The sequence below is a fragment of the Conger conger genome, chromosome 17 (genome assembly GCF_963514075.1).
Source record: "Conger conger chromosome 17, fConCon1.1, whole genome shotgun sequence".
NCBI lineage: Eukaryota > Metazoa > Chordata > Actinopteri > Anguilliformes > Congridae > Conger > Conger conger.
Window position 1 is genome coordinate 11,828,242 of NC_083776.1, and position 20,563 is coordinate 11,848,804.

At 45.4% G+C, this 20,563-nt stretch overlaps 2 protein-coding genes across 2 annotated transcripts in view; one reads left to right on the forward strand and one right to left on the reverse strand.

The window, feature by feature from the left end:
- LOC133116162 (potassium voltage-gated channel subfamily H member 3-like) overlaps positions 1-9,619 on the reverse strand; it is a 41,197-nt gene extending 31,578 nt beyond the window's left edge. The window contains 1 exon segment of the mRNA XM_061225433.1: positions 9,544-9,619. Within this exon segment, the coding sequence (XP_061081417.1) occupies positions 9,544-9,619 (76 nt within the window).
- A 2,165-nt stretch (positions 9,620-11,784) lies between these two features.
- Positions 11,785-20,527, forward strand: LOC133116163 (isocitrate dehydrogenase [NADP] cytoplasmic). The gene is made up of 9 exons (XM_061225434.1): positions 11,785-11,925; positions 12,900-13,030; positions 15,790-16,081; positions 16,955-17,057; positions 17,297-17,474; positions 17,863-18,014; positions 18,842-18,982; positions 19,171-19,333; positions 19,999-20,527. Exons 2-9 carry the CDS (start codon positions 12,909-12,911, stop codon positions 20,090-20,092), a joined length of 1,245 nt encoding a protein of 414 aa, XP_061081418.1. The 5' UTR covers positions 11,785-11,925; positions 12,900-12,908; the 3' UTR covers positions 20,093-20,527.
- The last annotated feature ends 36 nt before the right edge of the window (positions 20,528-20,563 follow it).

The window sequence follows — 20,563 nt, forward strand, 5'->3', positions numbered from 1 at the left end:
TGATATGTGAATGCACTCGCATCCAGCCTGCCGGGGAGCCACAAAATGGCCACTTTAACCAGGAAACCGTGACAGGACTCCCCCTGCTGAGCCCTGCTGAGCCCTGCTGAGCCCTGCTGAGCCCTGCTGAGCGCTGATACGGCCGCGTGTGCCTGGAAGTCACTCCGCTGGAACAGCAGCAGCGAGGCACGGTCAGTGGACAGAGCGCCTGAGGGTGTAAAAAAGCTGGCCGGGACTCGTGTCACACTGACTCACAAGCACACTGCGCAGAGCAGAGGAGCGGGACACCGCTGTGTGCTGAACAGACCGCGGCTGCACCGGACCGCACCGGACCGCACCGCGCCCGCACCGGGCCGCACCGGACCGTTGATGGCATATCGTTTGACTATCAGCCATACAGACATGTTTACAGCTAAAATATGTGATCTAGAGTCGAATTACCCTTTAATAAGACAGTATTAAAATGGAGATAAAGCAGGTACAAACTGATTCTCTCTGTGAGACTTTGACTCTCTATGTGAGACAGGTACAGGCTCTGACTCTCTATGTGAGACAGTAACATGCCGTTAGGTTTAATATTCTCCATCAGAAGCGAGAACTGAATGGAATGGTCATAATGAAGGGAGATTAAAAGGTAAATAGTCAGATAAATTGGATACAGTGAATTTACTTCATTAACATTACAAAGATTATATTCTTTCCTGTACGGCTGGCTCATGAATTTATGTGCATCAGTTATATGGAATTTATAACAGAAACACGTTTCATGTTTAAAAGGTTTAAATTCATCCCCATTAATCTGCCTATCTGTTGGAATGGGGTTGGGACTTATTGGCTGCAACCATAATAACTAGAATTCACACACAAAGCAGCAGCTCACATAAATGCAGACACGCACCACTGCACGCACGCACACACACACACACACACACAAACATGAACACACACGAATGCAAATGCACACACACACATAGACACAAAGAGCAAATCAATTTTCCTCTGCAGATGAGCATGTGGTGAAAAAGGCTGTGTAATGGAGAAGTAACACTGGCTCTGTCTGTAAAGATCCCTCATTGCCCCATCAAAAGCCAACAGCTCATGAATACAAATCACTCCGGAGCATCCAATCCAATGAGGACACTCGTCTTAAGTACAGTTGAGGTTTTTGATTAACGCAACGCCTCTCAAATCAGTTTTGCGCAAATAATATTGTGCCCCAAGAGCTGCTCAAACCCGCAAAATAAATAATTCCATTAGTTTTTTCATCTATATTCATTGCTTAAGATCTTACACCTATAAAGCCTCAAGCTATCATTATTTCTAAACAGCTGTGTTACACTGAAAGTAATTAAAGGGTAGTAAAAGCATTACGCCAAACAATTCTTCACTATAAACAGAGAGAGGTGGTGAAAATACAGGTATATAATATAAACATAAACATAAACATTTCATTCATTCATTATCCTAACCCGCTTATCCTGAACAGGGTCGCAGGGGGGCTGGAGCCTATCCCAGCATACGTTGGGCGAAAGGCAGGAATACACCCTGGACAGGTAGCCAGTCCATCGCAGGGCACACACACCATTCACTCACACACTCATACCTATGGCCAATTTAGACTCTCCAATCAGCCTAACCTGCATGTCTTTGGACTGTGGGAGAACCTCCTTGCTGTGAGGCGGCAGTGCTACCCACTGCACCATCTGTGCCGCCAACATAAACATTTATAATATGTATATATACACACTCAGTGACCACTTTATTAGGTAGACCTGTACACCAGGTTGTTAAGGCTAGTATTTAATCAGCCAACGATGTGGCAGCTACTAAATGCAGACAAGCATGCAGACATGGTCAAGAGGTTCAGCTGTTTTTCACACCGAATGTCAGCATGGGGAAGAAATGTCATCTGTTTGACCGTGGGATGATTGTTGGTGCCAGACAGGGTGGTTTGAGTATCACAAAAACGCATTGGAAATGAGAGATGTCAGAGGAGAAGGGCCAGACTGGACAAAGCTGACAGGAAGGCGACGGTAACACAAATAACCACACATTACAAAAGTGGTCTGCAGAAGAGCATCTCTGAACACACAACACGTCAAACCTCTACATGGACAGGCTAAAGCAGCAGAAGACCAATACGTCTAGAAAATAAGTCTAATAAATACCTAATAAAGTACTCACTGAGTGTGTATATATATAATAAAGTTATAATTCCTGTGTTAGTATATGCGGACCAATGGACAATGAAAGTGATTGTTCATTGGTCTGAGACTCAATGGTGCATTCTGGGAAATGAACAAAATTGGTGTGACTAATAGCTCACATTCTGAAATGGCACCAGTATCACCAAGAATTGACCATGTACAGAAAATGGAGGAAGCAAATGTACCACATTCCTTCCAAGAGGGCCAAAGAAAGATTGAAAAAATAGTGCTACAAATATGGGCAAGTGGGCACTAATTTACAATGCGATTGAGCACCAGATACTGTAATTCTCACTGATACAGTAACAACCATAAGCACCTGCTAACCTATACCTATATATCTTGCTTAAGCTTAGTGCAGCAGTGGTTTGTGCAGTCACTTGTTCGGGGTTCGATCCCCGTCAAAGATTTACTGATTGTGGTAATTTAAAAATATTAGTACACGACCGCGACCAGGAAGCTGATGATGAAGGGCAGAGGCATCATGCCAGAAGATTGGCCAGGGAGAATACTAGTTTCATGTTGACTAGTGCCATAATTTGGAAAAATAAGAAATCACTTTGTAATAATTTGAAACACTATACTGCTTTTTTTGCCTATTCAGCACTCTTGAGCAAATGTTGTTCATACCTAACCAATAAAAACCTGCAATTCCCCCTTAATGGCATCCAAAGAAATGAGAAAAAAAGGTGGCTTCACTTTTTTTGACAGGTGAAATTTATGACGTAATTGAGAGAGGCGTTAAGCTGTAACACAAGAGCTAAATCTACTGTATCATTCGCTTTTAAAATCTGAAACGGCATGAAAGGCCCTCAGGTGCCGTAAAACACGGCCATCAATCAAAAGGCACAGTGCTGTGGAGAGAGTATCACACTCGTGTATCCTCTTCAAGTCAAGGAGCCTAACAGTAGTCTGGAGTTTCCACCAGAGCAGGGCAGGCACTGTAATATATGCTACGGTCATATTGCTATTTGACAGACGTAAATGATAAATCCACTTCATCTGTCATCCTGGGTCTTTTAGCTCAGCGGGGTCTCTCTTGTTTGGCTGTGTGGCTTTAACATGGTGTAGGTTTGGGCTGAGCAGCTGCACAGCCTGCATGGGGGGAGAATGTTCTGAGCAGAGGTAAATTCCCAAAGCTAACTCCATCTGTAGCTTTTCACCAGGCTGTTCCGGGAGATGCTGATTAGCGCGGATTTGCCGAACGACCACTTGACAGGGGAAACCGGCCTTTATCAAAAGGCCTTAATGAATAAAGACCTACTTCAGATGTCTCTTATTATTTACTCCCCACACCGTGTGGCCATCGCCAGTCCTGACAAATCTGCAGCCGTTCATTTCCGAGGCCATTAATTTCCCTGGGCCCCTTAGTATTGGCACTGCGATCTGGCTTAGCATTCCCCTTCAGAGAGGTTTACAATGAGATGCTAAGCCCAGATTAACTGCAGCCTTTTCATCAGAATGGCTAATTGGGGAAGTGGTGTTGAGGGTTATGTACATGCAAGAACAGTGGCCATGCAGTGGGGGAACAAGCCATCCACAGAGGTCAGTACAGGAGGTGAAGCAGCCATGTTGTGACACAAACTGAAGACCCAACTCTTTCGCCTGTACCTTGGCTCCCTCCCGAATCACACTCCTCAGCACTTTCTTCCTTCTGCAATTACAGAATTGCAATAACATTCTTTATGTTGTTATGGACGTTGGCAATATGAATGTGTATTTGTGTTATGGTTCTAGCCTGGCATTACATTTAGCGCTTTATTGATGGTGCAGTTACACACTCTGGCCAGGGAATGTTATTATCCTGGTCTGACACTAGCTCACATAACTCCGCACTTACGCTTTTATGTTCTCTTGTACTGTACGTCACTCTGGCTAGGCATGTCTGTTAAATAAAACCTAAATTTATGTACTAAATTTAATTTGAGTTCAAGGTTATGTTAAAAATAAATATATATTAGTGAATATTAGGCTGTTAGAGGAACATCTATTTCCAAGGATTGGAACTGGACTGGAACCCACAGTCTGCAGATTCAGTTCCTTGGCAAGATACTGCTGCTGTATCATTGAGCTGGTAAACAGAATTGTGCCTGTACACTATATATACTGCGACATAAATCTCATTGGTTCAAACAGATGTACTTAGCCAGATTAAATGTACTTGCAATTCAATCAAACTAGACTTAAAGCAGCTATTCTTAATTTTTCTGTTTAAGTGGATTTGGTGGCATCTGTGGTGACTGATATTTACAAAAGTTACATAACAAATACTGCTATGTAAAGAAAATGAAAGAGGTATAAAATAATCTGGATAGGAGCGTCAGCTAAAAGTAATGTACTGAACAAATATAGCTGAGCAAATACAGCATGTGCTTATGAATCACCCTAGAACAGGAGTATGGGTGGGGCCAGCGAAGCTAGGTGTCGTTTTTGGCTGTCGTTACAGTGCTCTGTCCACAGCAGGGTCCTCTAGCCCTCCTTCAGTTAAATCCTCCTGGCATTTTATCATCCTCATTAAACAGCCCTTTGATTGGCAGGTTATTCCAGCGTTGCCACATTTTCAAAGGGAATTCACAAATGACACATGACTTCAGTCACATGTCTGCTGCCCCTGTGCGTCCCACCTCTATTAGCTCATGATTGGGAGTGGTTATCATCCGACTTGCAGCTGCGGTTCCGGGCTTCTGCTCTCTGTACGTGCTATATTTCTCCTGGAGAGAGGCTGTGCTGTTCAGTCAGGTTAAGCTGTGCTGTTCGGTCAGGTTAAGCTGTGCTGTTCGGTCAGGTAAAGCTGTTCTGTTCGGTCAGGATAAGCTGTGCTGTTTGGTCACGTTAAGCTGTGCTGTTTGGTCAGGGTAAGCTGTGCTGTTTGGTCAGGTTAAGCTGTGCTGTTCGGTCAGGTTAAGCTGTGCTCTGTTTGGTCAGGTTAAGCTGTCCTATTCAGTCAGGTTAAGCTGTGCTCTGTTTGGTCAGGTTAAGCAGTACTGTGGTTGGTCAGGGGAAGCTGTGCTCTGGTTGGTCAGGGGAAGCTGTGCTCTGGTTGGTCAGGGGAAGCTGTGCTCTGTTTGGTCAGGTTAAGCTGTGCTCTGATTGGTCAGGTTAACCTAAATGGTAAATGATTGGCATTTATATATATATTTATATATTTATCCAAAGCGCGGTACAATTGATGCTTCTCATTCACCCATTCATACACACACTCACACACCAACGGCGATTGGCTGCCATGCAAGGTACCAACCAGCTCGTCAGGAGCATTTGGGGGTTAGGTTTTTTGCTCAAGAACACTTCGACACACCCAGGGTGGGATTCGAACCGGCAACCCTCCGACTGCCAGATGCTCTTACCACCTGAGCCATTGTCGCCCCTAAGCTGTACTTAGTTTGATCAGGGGAAGCTGTATCCTTAACCAAACAGGACACATAATAAACCTTTTCCACACATAAACAACAGATATGGCAGTTCCTGAAAGGTGCACTGTTCTGAGATTTTTGGCTGTGTTTTTGCAGAGAAGGTGCAACTGTCAGGCTCTAGTGGTAATGGAAGGTGCTACTGAATTGAGGCGTGTCCAACTCCAATTTCTGTCATTTCTGTAAAATAAGCTGGTTCAAGAACAATACTCAAGGTCTAAGACAAAACAAAGCTTCCCAGCTCAGAATCAATCTTGACAACATTCATTTGCACTTGGATTCTTTTTAGAGGCGCCATAAACAAGCGTGTGATGAGTCTGCATCCCCTGGAGAGGCTCATCAGACATGACACTGCCAGTTTACTTACAGCCTCGACACAGGGGTATAAAAGAGAAAGAGGGAGACTGATCTAATTGGCCACAAAGAAACAAAACCTCCACCTCGGCCACACACACAGGTAATGCATTCCTTCATTTATTGATGTATTCATAAAACAAGCTCAACTGTGCTGCACCTGCGCTATAGCCTGGAGTCACAACATTACTGAGATCCAGTGTTGGACATGCCTAAATTCACCTCCACACTGCCGTTTGACAGTTGTACCCTGATTACAAAAATATAGCCCCGGGTTGGTGAAAATGCAAAGGCATTATTCCACCCCAAACTGAAACAGCAGGAAATGTTTTTTTTTTTTTTATTGGACACAACCCCGATTGGAGCGCCCAAACCATGTTGTCACAAATGTGTTTCCTGCACACTACCAAACTGGTGGAGGAGGAAAACATTCTTTTTGTGCAGTCAGAAAAGAGCAATTCCACATCGTATCCCAGCTTAATGCCCCAAATCTAGTGAAATACTGTACATTACAAATATAGGGACTTTCTTGAAAATATATCTGCGCACATATTGCAGAGTTGCAATATCTTTCCTGTGGCTGATAATCTATTTTAAGAACATGCAGCATACTCCATTTCCATAAGGGGCAGCACTACAGTATGGATTCTGCATTGAATACCGTGAGATCTAATGGGGAAGTTAATTAACTAGGCAGCAATCAGACCTTGCATCGACGATTAACTTTTACTGCCACCAAACGGCCATGGGCTCTGATAGCTGGGTGATGGATGGCCATTTCCATAAAAGGCTTTCCTCGGAGTTGCATATTTTCTGTACTGAATATGAATGTTTCCAATGTTGTTCCTGCTTTCTGCCAGTGTGCGATGGTGAATCGAAAATAAATGTATATCAAACGTGAGGGGCATGCCAGTGTTTCAATTTTTTATTCTATTCTGCTGATCGCTAGAGTGCTTCGTCCGGTTGAGTTCGTTTTAAAATGCCTTCGAACCATTCAGCACGTGTGAGGGACTAAATGCACACACACACACACACACACACATACAGTACACAACAGAACAATGCCACACAGACATACCCTATGTTGAAGATATCCGTCACGTTATACTTTATTTGTTATAGCTCTGGTAAAGAAAATGTTCCAGAGAGCTGATTTGTGCTTCAGCACATATATCAGGAATAGCAATGATATTCAGGCAGAAAAAAAATCTAATGAATGAATGAATGCAATTTGATTAAACGATGACGAATGTGCTAATGGGCAACCCTATAATTATATGAAGTATCAAGGTTAAAAAACACATGGCTTGCCATGTTTTATTAAAATGTACCAACTCTCAGTACCAAAGCAATTGAAGCAAGCATTAACTTATTCATTTCTGAATCATTTATCTTTATTCAAAGAAAAAATAAACAACAGAACCTTCACTTCAGCATCATGGCTACATGCAACTACTGCCCCCACCGAGGGTGACTAACACTTCGTTACTAAGAGCCCATTGCTAAAGCTGAGAGATTCACTAAAGCCAGACAAACACCCCAAAGCCCCAAGACCCAGGACTCAAACCTGGGATTGCAAGCCAAACTCCTTAGCAGCTGTTCTACACTGCCATCCTGAGACCACAGCACAGCGAAATGTCACATGTCAAAGCAGCAGAGAGGAGTCAAACGTAGCCTGAGGAACCGGACGAATGGGGGACAAGATCTGTGAACAACATTTGCCGTGAACAATAACCAACAACAAACCAAAAAGTCACAAATAAGGAGCGGTAGCATTTTTGCTTTCTTAAACATTTGGGGGGGGAGCAAGGTGTAATGCTATTACATTAAACAGTAGTTTAATGTAATAGCAACCTTTATATTTAATATGGGAAACTGTGCCCGGGATTCAGCTTTATGATGACACACCACTGGATTGGACCTGTCCACGCAGGGGATCTTTGCCAGATATGAGTGACAAGAAGCCTAATAGGAAATTAGCAATTGTCAACTTCCAAGATCAACAAATTTGTACTTCCAATTTAATTTTGAATACGTTTTCTTTTTCTATTTATAGAACTGTAATCACACCAACCTGTTCTTGTGATATCAGGAGGCAGAGAGGGTGAAATGGATCCAAATGGTGCGTTTGCGCCATTAAAGATGCAATTTACAGGAACGCTTAAAAAGGTGCGTGACTCCACCTGTTATTTCCCGCGTGCTACCATATGTCTAACATCCGTGCTGCATGCAATTTCTCATTCGCGAATGTAGCAATTCAAGCAGAAGGTTTAATATAGACAGAAAAGACACCTGTGATCCATGCTTCCGAGCTGTTGGCTCGGACAATTAACATGAATAACGGATCATTTCCGCCATTAATTACTGTTTAAACCACGCAGTACAAGAGCCAACACCAAATCGTATTACTTTAAACTGAAACCTGAAATCAGACCCAGCTGCTCCACAGAACCAGGGTTGGGGACCCCTGGCATACACCACGGCTGCTACATTCATACATTCACAGTAGTACAGCACTGATAACGATTAGATTTACCCAAGTAAACATAGGCTACAGCTTCATATCGAATTAGCAGCGTTCGTCCTATTAAAACGAAAGGAAAGGCTACAGTCATCACAGTTGCCAATCTCAAGAGAAAGCAGTGCACTGGGATAGATTGATGTTGTGTATGATGGGATCTGCATCTAAACATGCTTGTGCCTGCGTTAGATAATTATTATCGGTGACCGCATCTTTGATTTAGAGGAGTCACTCAGACAGGAGCGTTATAATGTGGCGACCCGTGTGGATCATTCACAAAAGTATCCTTGCATCTCGTTTTCATTGATATCTCCCCCGTCGATCACCGCCCCAACTGTTAGAATATGGTGCGCAGTCTAGCGCCATATCCAAACGAGACATTGCTCATTTTCTAGGAAAACAAATGGACTCCAAAACAATGTAATAATAATTTCAACTACTGCTACTGGAATCGGAGCGAATGGTTGCTTTTTCACGTTTTCAGATATTAAAACCAAATGCCTCCCGTTGGATTTATTGCCACATGATGTGTAGTCAAGATTAATTATGTCCGAATGTAGGCTTATCCGTTTACTTCACACATTTGGTAGAATAGCAATATACAGTTCTTAACTCGTCAACGTGAGAACTTCTCCGCGCAGGAGCGAGGTAGCTTTGCGCTCCAGAACACGGGTACACGTGGAGGAAACCGGAGCATTAAACAGCACACACACACACATACACACACACAAACACAAAGAAACGAACAGAATGTATTCTGCTCAAATGGCAAGTTTTGAACACATGTAAAAGGGTACATTCAAATAAATAAGCAATCATCTTGATTTTGATCCATTCACAAATTTGTGGCAATACCATTCAAACCCCACAATTTAACGGGATAGAAAACGCTGGCTGCTATTACAAGCAAAACAACAACATTGGCCAAATCGCGACTTACTAGCACTTCACTTTAGCACGATATGCGTGTGAGGGGATTGTATGTATGGGGTCAACGGCTTGAGTCGTGGAAAGGAACGGGAAAGAGAACTCCTTCGGGCGGGTTACTTACGGGTCCCGTCAAAGCGCGTGGCTATGGTGTCCAAAAAGGTGTTCTGCGGAGCTAGGAGACCTCTCATCACTGGCATCCTGCTCCGAGTGGAGGGGGTCCTTCGGGCACGGCGGCCAGGGGCATCAGACTCAGACTCCGAGACGAAACCTGGTAGGAACCTGGACGTACCGGGAGCGCATCCTAGACCCTGCAGGAGCGCGGTGAGCCTAGATACGCGCGGCTCCACCTTGAGATTGTATTTGCTTGAAATCAAGTGAAAACACACTAAGGATGTGTCAGGTCTAAGACCCCGAACCCTAGCCTGACCAGAGAGACAGTGAAAAGTGTATCTTCTCTGAGAAGGGGACCAAAGTACCTGACGGAAATCAACGTGCTTCTTCCAGTTAGTTTTTAACGGAAGACTGGCGTACTCTGGTTTGCTGGTGCTGGGGAGTTTCGGTGCTGATGCTGCGCGCGCTCTCTCCCCCCTCTCTCTCTTTCTCCTCGACTCTCTCTACCCCCCCCCCCCCCCCCCCCTCTCTCTCTCTCTCTCTCTCTCTCTCTCTCTCAGATCTGAGGTCACGTGGTCTCTCCAGGAGTTCGCTCAAGGGCGGTTGCTGCGGTCGGGTTCACGGGTTTCTATGGCAGGCACAGACCCGATAGATGGGTAATGTCCCCCAAGCGTCGACCTTGGCTGCTCATTGCACAATGGGCAGTGGACAGTGGAACTCGCATACAAAGTCGCAACTCTGGACTGGGTTTCTACATTTCAAACACCCAACACTGAGGGATACAATGCTTATTGGATTGTCCCAATTGTAAAATACACGAAAATAAATTAGTTAAATGGCTCGTTGTGATACCGCTTGGAGAGGCTCATTGGTTATACAGCAACAGCGCACGCACCTTCTGAGTTATTGAGTAGCAGCACCTGCAAGCCCGACCAATTAAACCACGCACAATGGAGGTAAGTCCACTTTCTGCGCTTGTTGATTGGAAACTTCTCTCACCATGATTTAGAAAACTTTTTTTTTTTCCGTAAATATAAACAAAGAACGGGAAAACAAAACATCTGTGATGTATGCAAATATAATGAAAGGGAAAACAAAACACCTGTGATGTCCTAACAATAGTTTTGATTGATTGTGATCATAGTAGTTAAGAGTTCTGACTAGAATTTTAATTTTTTTCATTATTATTATTATTATCTTTTTTTTTTTTTACAAAATTAAGATGCAAGTACAATGCGTGCCTAGCAACAATGGAAATATTCACTCATAGGGAAATAGCGCCATCTCTTGAGGCAGCATGAGAACCGTCGCGACTCTTAATTGTGGTGGGACCTGGATATTCTCCATACAAAACTAGCTACATTTAATCCAGGAGGGAACGTCCGTAAAAACTGGACCTATATGTTCTAATTTCAGTGGTGTTTAATTCTAAGTGTACTGGGATGTAAAGTGCCTATATATGTTTTCTGGAGTTATCGGTACAGTCGGTAGGTAAAATAAGAGCTCACTATTAACGGACCACGACAACTGAAAATAAAAAAGTAAAACTCCAAACCATGGTATTCGAATATAGTTTTGCCAATTGTCGTTTCAAACACACACACACTGTAAGAGACTAGGCCTACATGTTGCCTGGATTACGTAATCATATTATAAAAATGAAGTTATCAGCCCAAATGTTGGATGCAAAGTCCAGTGTTCAGTACACGTTTATGATGGTTGCCGACTCTGACGTTCTCATCAAATTCCCCAAGAACTGCCTCTCTGCACCTGGTCCCCTAAACGCCTCCTAACGAGCGAGTGGCTGCATCCCTTACCACAAAAATATTTTAGTGGATAAAATTTTATATCAATTTGCTACAACTATATTTTTAGGCTTTCTCACTTGACTTTAGGTTCTTTCAAATGAACCTAGTTTTTAATTTGAGAAAACCTGTGAAAAAAAGTGTTTACTTGCCATTTATTGTTACAGTTATGTGGGATTATTGATCAGTGACTATTACTGCATATGACCGTGAAGCAAGAACGACAGATTTGGTCCAACTTTGGTCGTGGTCTAGTTTTTCGGTCAAGCACAAACCCCCATTGAGAAGTAGACCAAAGGTAACTAGGCTAAGCGGTGAACATCCTATTCCCGGCTTTCATGATTCGTTGCTGTTGCGATAGGGGTGTGGCGTATCTTGGTACCTATTGGCTGAGTTTGGTTTCCCGGGTTTCCTGAATGGGTAAGTGGCTCTCCTTAGGGTGGGCGGGTTTATCGCGCCAGCAGAGTATACGCCTTTGCGCGCAGCCGCAGTCCTGGTCTGATACGCCGGGAAGTAAACTTGAGTCGCCTTTTTGTATCATTTCAGTGTAGCGCCGTCAAATCTGTGGCTAACATTAAGCTGTGAAGGTAGGCGTGCAAAATGTTATGCTTTGATCGTTTGATGCGGTTATATTACAGTTGCCAGTCAGTTAATTACCGCGTATTTATTTGACATCTTATCGTAAACGATGCATCAGGCCCTAAATTCTGGATAGCTAGGCAGCTAACCTGTTTTTGAATGAATGATTCGGTGTATCATTATAGAGCTTGCGTAATTATAATTTGATCCGTGTGCTTTAAAAAAAACTATTTTACGATTCAACATAAATGTAGCCAGTTTTCTTAATTTTATTTGTGCAGTTCAGACGAGTTTGACAGTCCCTGCAAGCATTATACTATTGTAATATGCACTGTGATTTATATGAATTGGCTCATTCATTAATCGTTTGGCCATGAAGATGATCAGTTAGCTAATTCTTTTACCGCTGGGTTGGTTTATTTAAGAATGTAACTTTAAGGAACCGCCCTTGACGTTTTCCGCTGTGACTACTAAATCATTTTCCTTCTCTCCGTGAAAATGCTACGCATATATTATAAAAGAACCGCTGGCTGGGAACTGGTTACACGTATGCAGTGTCCGTTTCGTTTCAGTGCATTTAATATAACAGAAACTGGATTTAATCTTATTTTGATAATATAAATTGTGTGTAATTTGTAGCTTATAGTCTACTGGAAATTCAAACTCGTGTGACTTAAAATAATTCCTGCAGGCATTCATCCAGTGAGTTGAGCAACCGTTTGTTTTCACGAATTGAAAATTAGGAAATGGTCAATACAGCGCAAGAGGGAACTCCACCACGTTGGCTATGCTGCTTATGTAACCGTGATAGAGCATTAATACATGGGCCGCAGGATCAGCTTACTTGCCTACTGTTGAATATACAGGAGTTTCAGAGAAAAGGCAAATAAGCCGATTCGGTCACGACCATAACGCTCTCTTATGGCCCTTTAAAAACGGGCACGGAGCCTTTAACGCGTTTGGTTTTGTCTTCGTATGGCAGGCGTTAAGGATGGCTCAGAAGATCAAGGTGGGCTCCGTGGTGGAGATGCAGGGGGATGAGATGACCAGGGTGATATGGGAGCTCATTAAGGAGAAGCTCATCTTTCCCTACTTGGAGATGGATCTCCACAGGTGAGGCCAGCTGGCTCAGCCCCCAATGTGTGTGTCTCTCTGAAAAGGTTGGGGTGCACTGGGGTTCTGGTTGTCATGTTCATTCAGAATGAATCCAATGTTGTGCAGTGCAAACGCTAGTCTTCACTGGACTGCACGATCAACATCAAAGGTTTTTATTGTCATTTCGCTGATGCTTTTAACAAAACGACTCGTCGTTCAAGAGACACTACAATACATTATATGGTATACGACTGACTCTTTTATCCAGAGCGACTCACATTTGATTAGACAAAGCAGGAGACAATCATCCCTGGAACAATGTGGGCATAAGGGCCTTGGTGAATGCTGTGCAGATTTTATCGTGGCTACACCGGGGATCGAACCACCAACCTTCTAATAAAGCACCTTAAGCTCAAGGCTATAGGTTGCACTAGAATTTTTGCATCAAAACAGTATGTTGTGCATCTAAAAGTGACTGCCAACTGAGTGATAAAAACAAACAAATCCCAAATGGATGTAGGACGGGCCCGTTTCCCTTATAATGACCCTCCTGAGATGCAGTGTTCTTCCCATAATCACTCAGTCCTTGATCAGATAATGATGGTGATGGCGTCAAGACAGAAATCCCAAAGGGAACATTATGCAATTTCTCTCATGACAATGGCCTTCTCAATTGGCAGTGGGACCATGTATCAGAGAGTAACACGTTACAACACGAAAAGCAGGTTTGGTCCTGAGAAATGTGAACTCGACTCCAGTGAATTCGGCCGAAAGGAGAAGATAGACAGGCTCGTTTTTCAGGTTTAAAACCTGCAGCTCAGTCTCTTCAGGGGGAGGTTTTTTTGATAGCGTGTCCTGCTGGGGATTGCCCAACCGTGACTTTGTGTAATAGCTTTGGACTGTGGACTCACCAGAGAGTGGGACGTGAACATGAGACAGCAAGAGATCGGTGGGGTGAGCAGATGTAGGAGGAAGCCAGGTTACATCAGGTTGGGGGTGGGGTGGGCGTGTATGTGTGCGCACACAGGTCGGAAAGTTTGTGCATATGCGTGCACGTGTGTGTTCGGGGGGCAAGCTCGGCATCATAAATGTTGCCAGATATATATTGAAGAAAGGGGGAAAAACTGCTTTATTTAAGATTTTATTTAAGATTTTATTTAAGATTTTATTTAAGATTTTATTTAAGTTTTGTATTGACATTTTGGCTGAATAAAAACAATGAATCCCCCAAAAATATGTATATTAAAGTCTTGCGGGTTTTATTTCCTGAAAGAACGCGATGCTTTCTATTAGAACAGGCTCTTTCTGTGAGCTTTGTTTGTTTCGCTTGAACAGAGCTGGTTTTCTCAGTGCGATCATACCAGCGGCCTTGTCTGAGCCGTCTTTGTGAGCATTTGGCCCCGGTCCTTAGCGGTGGGGGAGGTGGACTGTTCCTGCTACTTTATGCAGATTGCACATTTTTGGTGTTGCAACTAACTACAGGCTCTCTGAGGTCATGTCATTCTGTAAAATCAGCAGAGACAGTGGAACACCGTCACCCCCCTTGACGTCCTGTCTCAGGAAACTCCTCAGGAAATGTCCTGTGTGTTACTGGGCTTTGTTTACATCATCGGCTGCTTGTGGTATTCCCACTGAATTGTGGTGCTCTAATTCCCAAACACTTCCAGAGGAATCCCATCAATCCCAAAAATCCAATTTGTGGTATTGTGCCAAAATTTCACTGTCTGGTATCTACATTTCTTTACCTCAGTGAAAGAGCATTTAGAGTCCTCGAGTTTAGTTGTCTCGTCCTGTCTTTAATGAGGGATCATTTGTAGCTGTTGGGTGATGAAGTGTTTTCGGGCTTTAAGCATATGTGTCTGGTTTTCTGCAGACACATGCAGTTTGGTTGAGAGAGGTTGGCGACCACACCTAGGCTTAGGGAAAAACTGCAGCGTTGAGCAGTGTGGCCTTAGGGACCCTTGCTTGTGCAGGGGGAATTGTGGGATTGCAAGCATATGCAGTTCAGGTATGTGACTGCTGCTGTGTGTGAATCGGCGCACTTGCCTATAAACATGACGCACAGCTTCACTTTAAAACGAGGTGCCGCTTCGCTAATGTTTTCCTTTGATAACGAAAAAAAACACGTGAGCATAAGCAAGCAAGGGTGGAACGTCTTACAATGCTTCCACTGTGGGGAAATAGTTCCTCCATAATTTCTCCTGTGTCACTTCCTCATTCTCATGATTCTGGTTGAGTCTGTGTGCTAATCTGCGACTACATCTTCCTGGAGGCCAAATTCTTGCAATTGGCGCATATGGGTCAAACATTTTCTCCATAATACCTCTCAGACATCGTCTGAATGAAATGTATTGTACATGTGTGTAATTAAAGCAGACAGTCTTCAATAATGACTTGCTAATTATTCTGTAATTTATGGGAGTTATCCTGACATGACCCCATGGAAAACGGGCACAAAAAGGTCACTTTTCTACAGGACCGAGGTTAGGATCCACTAGCGAGGTTAGGAACATGTATTGTTCTGTATATTTTTGGGATTTGGGTCAAAAGTCTACATAAAAACCATTGCAGGTTCTGGAATTAAATTAATCTTATCAGTGCGGTCACTTTTCTATCTGACGCCGGGGGGGGGGGATATTTCACGAAGCTAAGCGGAGTAAAACCTATTAAAGATACTTTCACTTTAGTCCATGTTCCTGGTTTTAGTCAGTGGAGAAGTCAAGGTTTGTGCGTTGGCCAGCTTTGTGAAATGACCCCCCGGGTGTCGCCCCTGGCAGCTATGACCTGGGCATGGAGAACCGCGACGCCACGGACGACCGCGTGACCGTGGAGGCGGCGGAGGCCGTGCGGCGCTACAGCGTGGGCATAAAGTGCGCCACCATCACGCCCGACGAGAACCGCGTGGAGGAGTTCCACCTCAAGCAGATGTGGAAGTCGCCCAACGGCACCATCCGGAACATCCTGGGCGGGACCGTGTTCCGCGAGGCCATCATCTGCAAGAACATCCCCCGCCTGGTGACCGGCTGGGTGAAGCCCATCATCATCGGCCGTCACGCCCACGGAGACCAGGTACCTCCGCCTGCCTGTGTGTGTGCAGTGTGTGTATGTGCAGTGAGTCTGTCTATGTCTATGTGTGCACTACCAAATCCAGTTTGTAGACAGTGTATCCTGCCAAAGACCATGTTGACTATTCCTTGTCTTTATAGTCTTTATAGTCCCCCTACTATAAAGGGGCGACATGGCTCAGGCAGTAAGAGCAGTCGGAGGGTTGCCGGTTCAATCCCCCACCCAGGCTGTGTCGAAGTGTCCCTGAGCAAGACACCCCCAAATGCTCCTGACGAGCTGATCGGCGCCTTGCATGGCAGCCAATCGCCGTCGGTGTGTGAGTGTGTGTATGAATGGGTGAATGAGAAGCATCAATTGTACAGCACTTTGGATGAAGACGCTATACAAATGCCAACCATTTACCATTGACCATTTACTTCATCAACAGCCCAGTTTGTGCTGAAAACGAACTACTGTGTCCTCCGTCTATAATCTGTGATGGGCAATATGCTAAAAACATCCTCCATGCTATTTTCCAATGCTACTGTGGACGTAAGATATCCTTGTAGCAATAATTTTTCCTGGGATAGATCCCTCTCTTCCTCTCTCCCTGTGATGGGATCTCCTAAAAAGTATGGTACTTCCTGAAAACTGTGTTCCTAAATATACATATAAAACCCTGGAAATAAGTATATCATCCAGGGATTTTAAAATAAACTACTTATATACTCAATAGTCGGCAAGTAAGCTGTTTTGGACATGGCCTGAGCCTTTCTATAGCAGGTTTCCATGCTGAACCTTGAGCAGAGTGCAGTGAGGCCTACCTCCACCAGAGGGCTGCACCTCTCTGTGTGTCTGCCAGCCCTCCTCAGTATCGTCCTCCTGTCTCCCCTCTAGTACAAAGCCACAGATTTCGTGGTGCCTGGCCCAGGACGCGTGGAGATGAAGTACACCCCCAAGGACGGGAAGCCAGTCACGTTCGTCGTCCACGACTTTGAGGGTACGATGCCCAGGGGGGTGCATTCACCACATGGATGCACACACATGAAAATGTCACAAAAAACACATGCAGTTTGAAAGCAGTAATACTGTGAGGATACGTTTGCAGTGCGTTTGTGAATTAGAAAACGTTTTCTACAATCTACAGTGATAGACCAAACAGCGCACACGAGAGAGCTCCAGGCTATTTTGGATTGTTCTGTGTAGTACATGCAGTAAAAAATGATGTGGTCATCGCAGGCACGGGAGGCGTGGCTCTGGGCATGTACAACACGGACAAGTCCATCCGCGACTTTGCACACAGCTCCTTCCAGATGGGCCTGACCAAGGGCTGGCCGCTCTACCTCAGCACCAAGAACACCATCCTGAAGAAGTACGACGGCCGCTTCAAGGACATCTTCCAGGAGATCTACGACAAGTGAGGCGCTCTCGTCTTCTCATGCTAACCTGCTGTTAGACTCAAACCGCTACAAACTGGTTTATTTGTGCTATTACCATGCCTGTCCTTTATTGGAACCCATTCCAAAAATGACCGTCACAGTCCTGTTACAGTGAAGTCTGCTAATGAGACGCGTCATTTAACAAATGCAGGTCATAAAATGATATTTAACTGGTCACGGGGATTACATGTGGCATGGGTAAATACCTTATGTGCTCCCTTAAGTTATTTGTTCTGCCGAGAGAGGCAAAGGAGAGAGCGCTGTTCTGGATGTAACATCTGATCCCAGATCAGTAAAAGGGAGGGCACAACAGCTGTCGGTGCCATCAAACTTCACCCAGTCATGGTTACGTGTGTGTTACCGCAGAGAGTACAAGGCCCAGTTTGAGGACAAGGGGATCTGGTACGAGCACCGGCTCATCGACGACATGGTGGCCCAGGCCATGAAGTCTGAGGGCGGCTTCATCTGGGCCTGCAAGAACTACGACGGGGACGTGCAGTCCGACTCTGTGGCTCAGGGTGAGAGGACGGAGGGGTGTGAGGGAAGAGGGAAGGGAGAGAGGATGGGAGAGAGGAGTTGGTGTAGCGAGAGCACAGGGTATACAACAAATAATGGGAGGGGTGGATTTCTGGTGCATGTGCAGTGCTTACATTCATTAACATTGTTTAAATTGCATATTTGAAGGCATTATGCTGTATTACAGCAGTCATACTGTGGTACTACTCCGTGTGCATGTATTTGTTCTGTGAGTGGCTGTTGAGCTGAGAAGCGGAGGGAACCCCAGCTGTAGACAAAGGTGTAGGTGTAGTTATGGTAATGAGGAGATTAACAGTGCTGGGTGTAAAGGGGTGGTTATGGTAATGAGGGGATTAACAGTGCTGGGTGTAAAGGGGTGGTTATGGTAATGAGGAGATCAACAGTGCTTTTACATTACATTATTGGCATTTGGCAGACGCTCTTATCCAGAGCGACATACAGTTGATTAGACTAAGCAGGAGACAATCCTCCCCTGGAGCAATGCAGGGTTAAGGGCCTTGCTCAAGGGCCCAACGGCTGTGCGGATCTTATTGTGGCTACACCGGGATTAGAATCACCAACATTGTGTGTCCCAGCCATTTACCTTAACCACTACGCTACGGGCTGCTACAGTGCTAGTGTAAAGGTGTTGTTATGGTGATGAGGAGATTAACAGTGCTGGGTGTAAAGGTGTGGTTATGGTGATGAGGAGATGAACAGTGCTGGGTGTAAAGGTGTGGTTATGGTGATGAGGAGATTAACAGTGCTGGGTGTAAAGGTGTTGTTATGGTGGTGAGGAGATTAACAGTGCTGGGTTGTGGGTCCTCAGGCTACGGCTCTCTGGGCATGATGACCAGTGTGCTGATCTGTCCCGACGGCCGCACGGTGGAGGCCGAGGCTGCCCACGGCACAGTGACGCGGCATTACCGCCAGCACCAGCAGGGCAAGGAGACCTCCACCAACCCCATCGGTGAGAAACACACACACACACACACACACACACACACACACACACACACACACTCTCTACCGCCAGCATCAGCAGGGCAAGGAGACCTCCACCAACCCCATCGGTGACACACACACACACACACACACACACACACACACACACACACAGTCCTACCCAGCCTGACTGAAGAGTGTGTGTGTCCTCAGCCTCCATCTTTGCGTGGACGCGTGGGCTGGCCCACCGGGCGAAGCTGGACGGGAACACTGAGCTGAACATCTTCGCCGAGTCGCTGGAGGCCGTCTGCATCGAGACCATCGAGGCCGGCTTCATGACCAAGGACCTGGCTGCCTGCATCAAGGGCCTGCCCAAGTGAGAGCCACCCCCTCCTCAGCACCACCGTGTACCCCCACATTCCCCCTGTTCTCCACCTTCATCTACCCCCTACATCCACCTGTTCTCCACCTTCATCGACCCCTACATCCACCTGTTCTCCACCTTCATCTACCCCTACATCCACCTGTTCTCCACCTTCATCTACCCCCCACATTCCCTGTTCTCCACCTTCATGTACCCCCACATTCTCCCTGTTCTCCACCTTCATCTACCCCTACATCCACCTGTTCTCCACCTTCATCTACCCCTACATCCACCTGTTCTCCACCTTCATCTACCTCCCACATCCCCCGTTCTCCACCTTCATGTACCCCCCACATTCCCTGTTCTCCACCTTCATGTACCCCCACATTCTCCCTGTTCTCCACCTTCATGTACCCCCACATTCTCCCTGTTCTCCACCTTCATGTACCCCCCACATTCCCCCTCTTCTCCACCTTCATGCACCCCCCCTGGTGCTTCTAACAGACATTACACTTCAAATTCAGTTCACCTGAAATGCCATCTGTGTGTGTTTACCTTTCAGTCTTTTCCTTTTTGTGAAGAAGCACATTGAGGCAACTCCCATTCACTGTCAGTGTTTTATACTTCGGCTGTAAAATCTTTAATGTAATTCTCTCTTTCTCGCTCTGCCCATCCAGTGTCCTGCGCTCCGATTACCTGAACACCTTCGAGTTCCTGGACAAGCTGGCAGAGAACCTGAACATCAAGCTGTCGGGCCAGTCCAAGCTGTGATCGAACTCGCACAAACACACACTTCCGAATCCGAGCCCAACGTCGGACCAAATCAGAGCAGCTTGATTCCGTCCAGAGCGGCCACCCCAGCCCCAGTCAGGTGGTTTTCGGCCCTGGCCACTGTCCACCTCTAGCCTGCAGGGGGCACTACCACCAATCCACAGGGCAGAGGGCTGGGGTGAGCACACCGCCCTCCCCCCCAGTGTTGCCTTAACACGTACATGCACTGGTCCATTAATGCCATTTTGTCTCTATCCTTGCCCCTACCACCTGGTTTGTCCAATGGTCACGTCATAGTCTCCGGTTGCCAGGTGCTCAGTAAAGCATTGAGAAGCATTATAGCTGCAGGTTAAAGTCCTCCCCTGCACACAACGGGCATTAGATGAAGTCACTCAGATGTTTCTGTTACTGCAATAAAGGATGTGGTGTAAAGTCTGTTTTGTGTTCAGTGTTTGTGTCTGTAATCTCGTC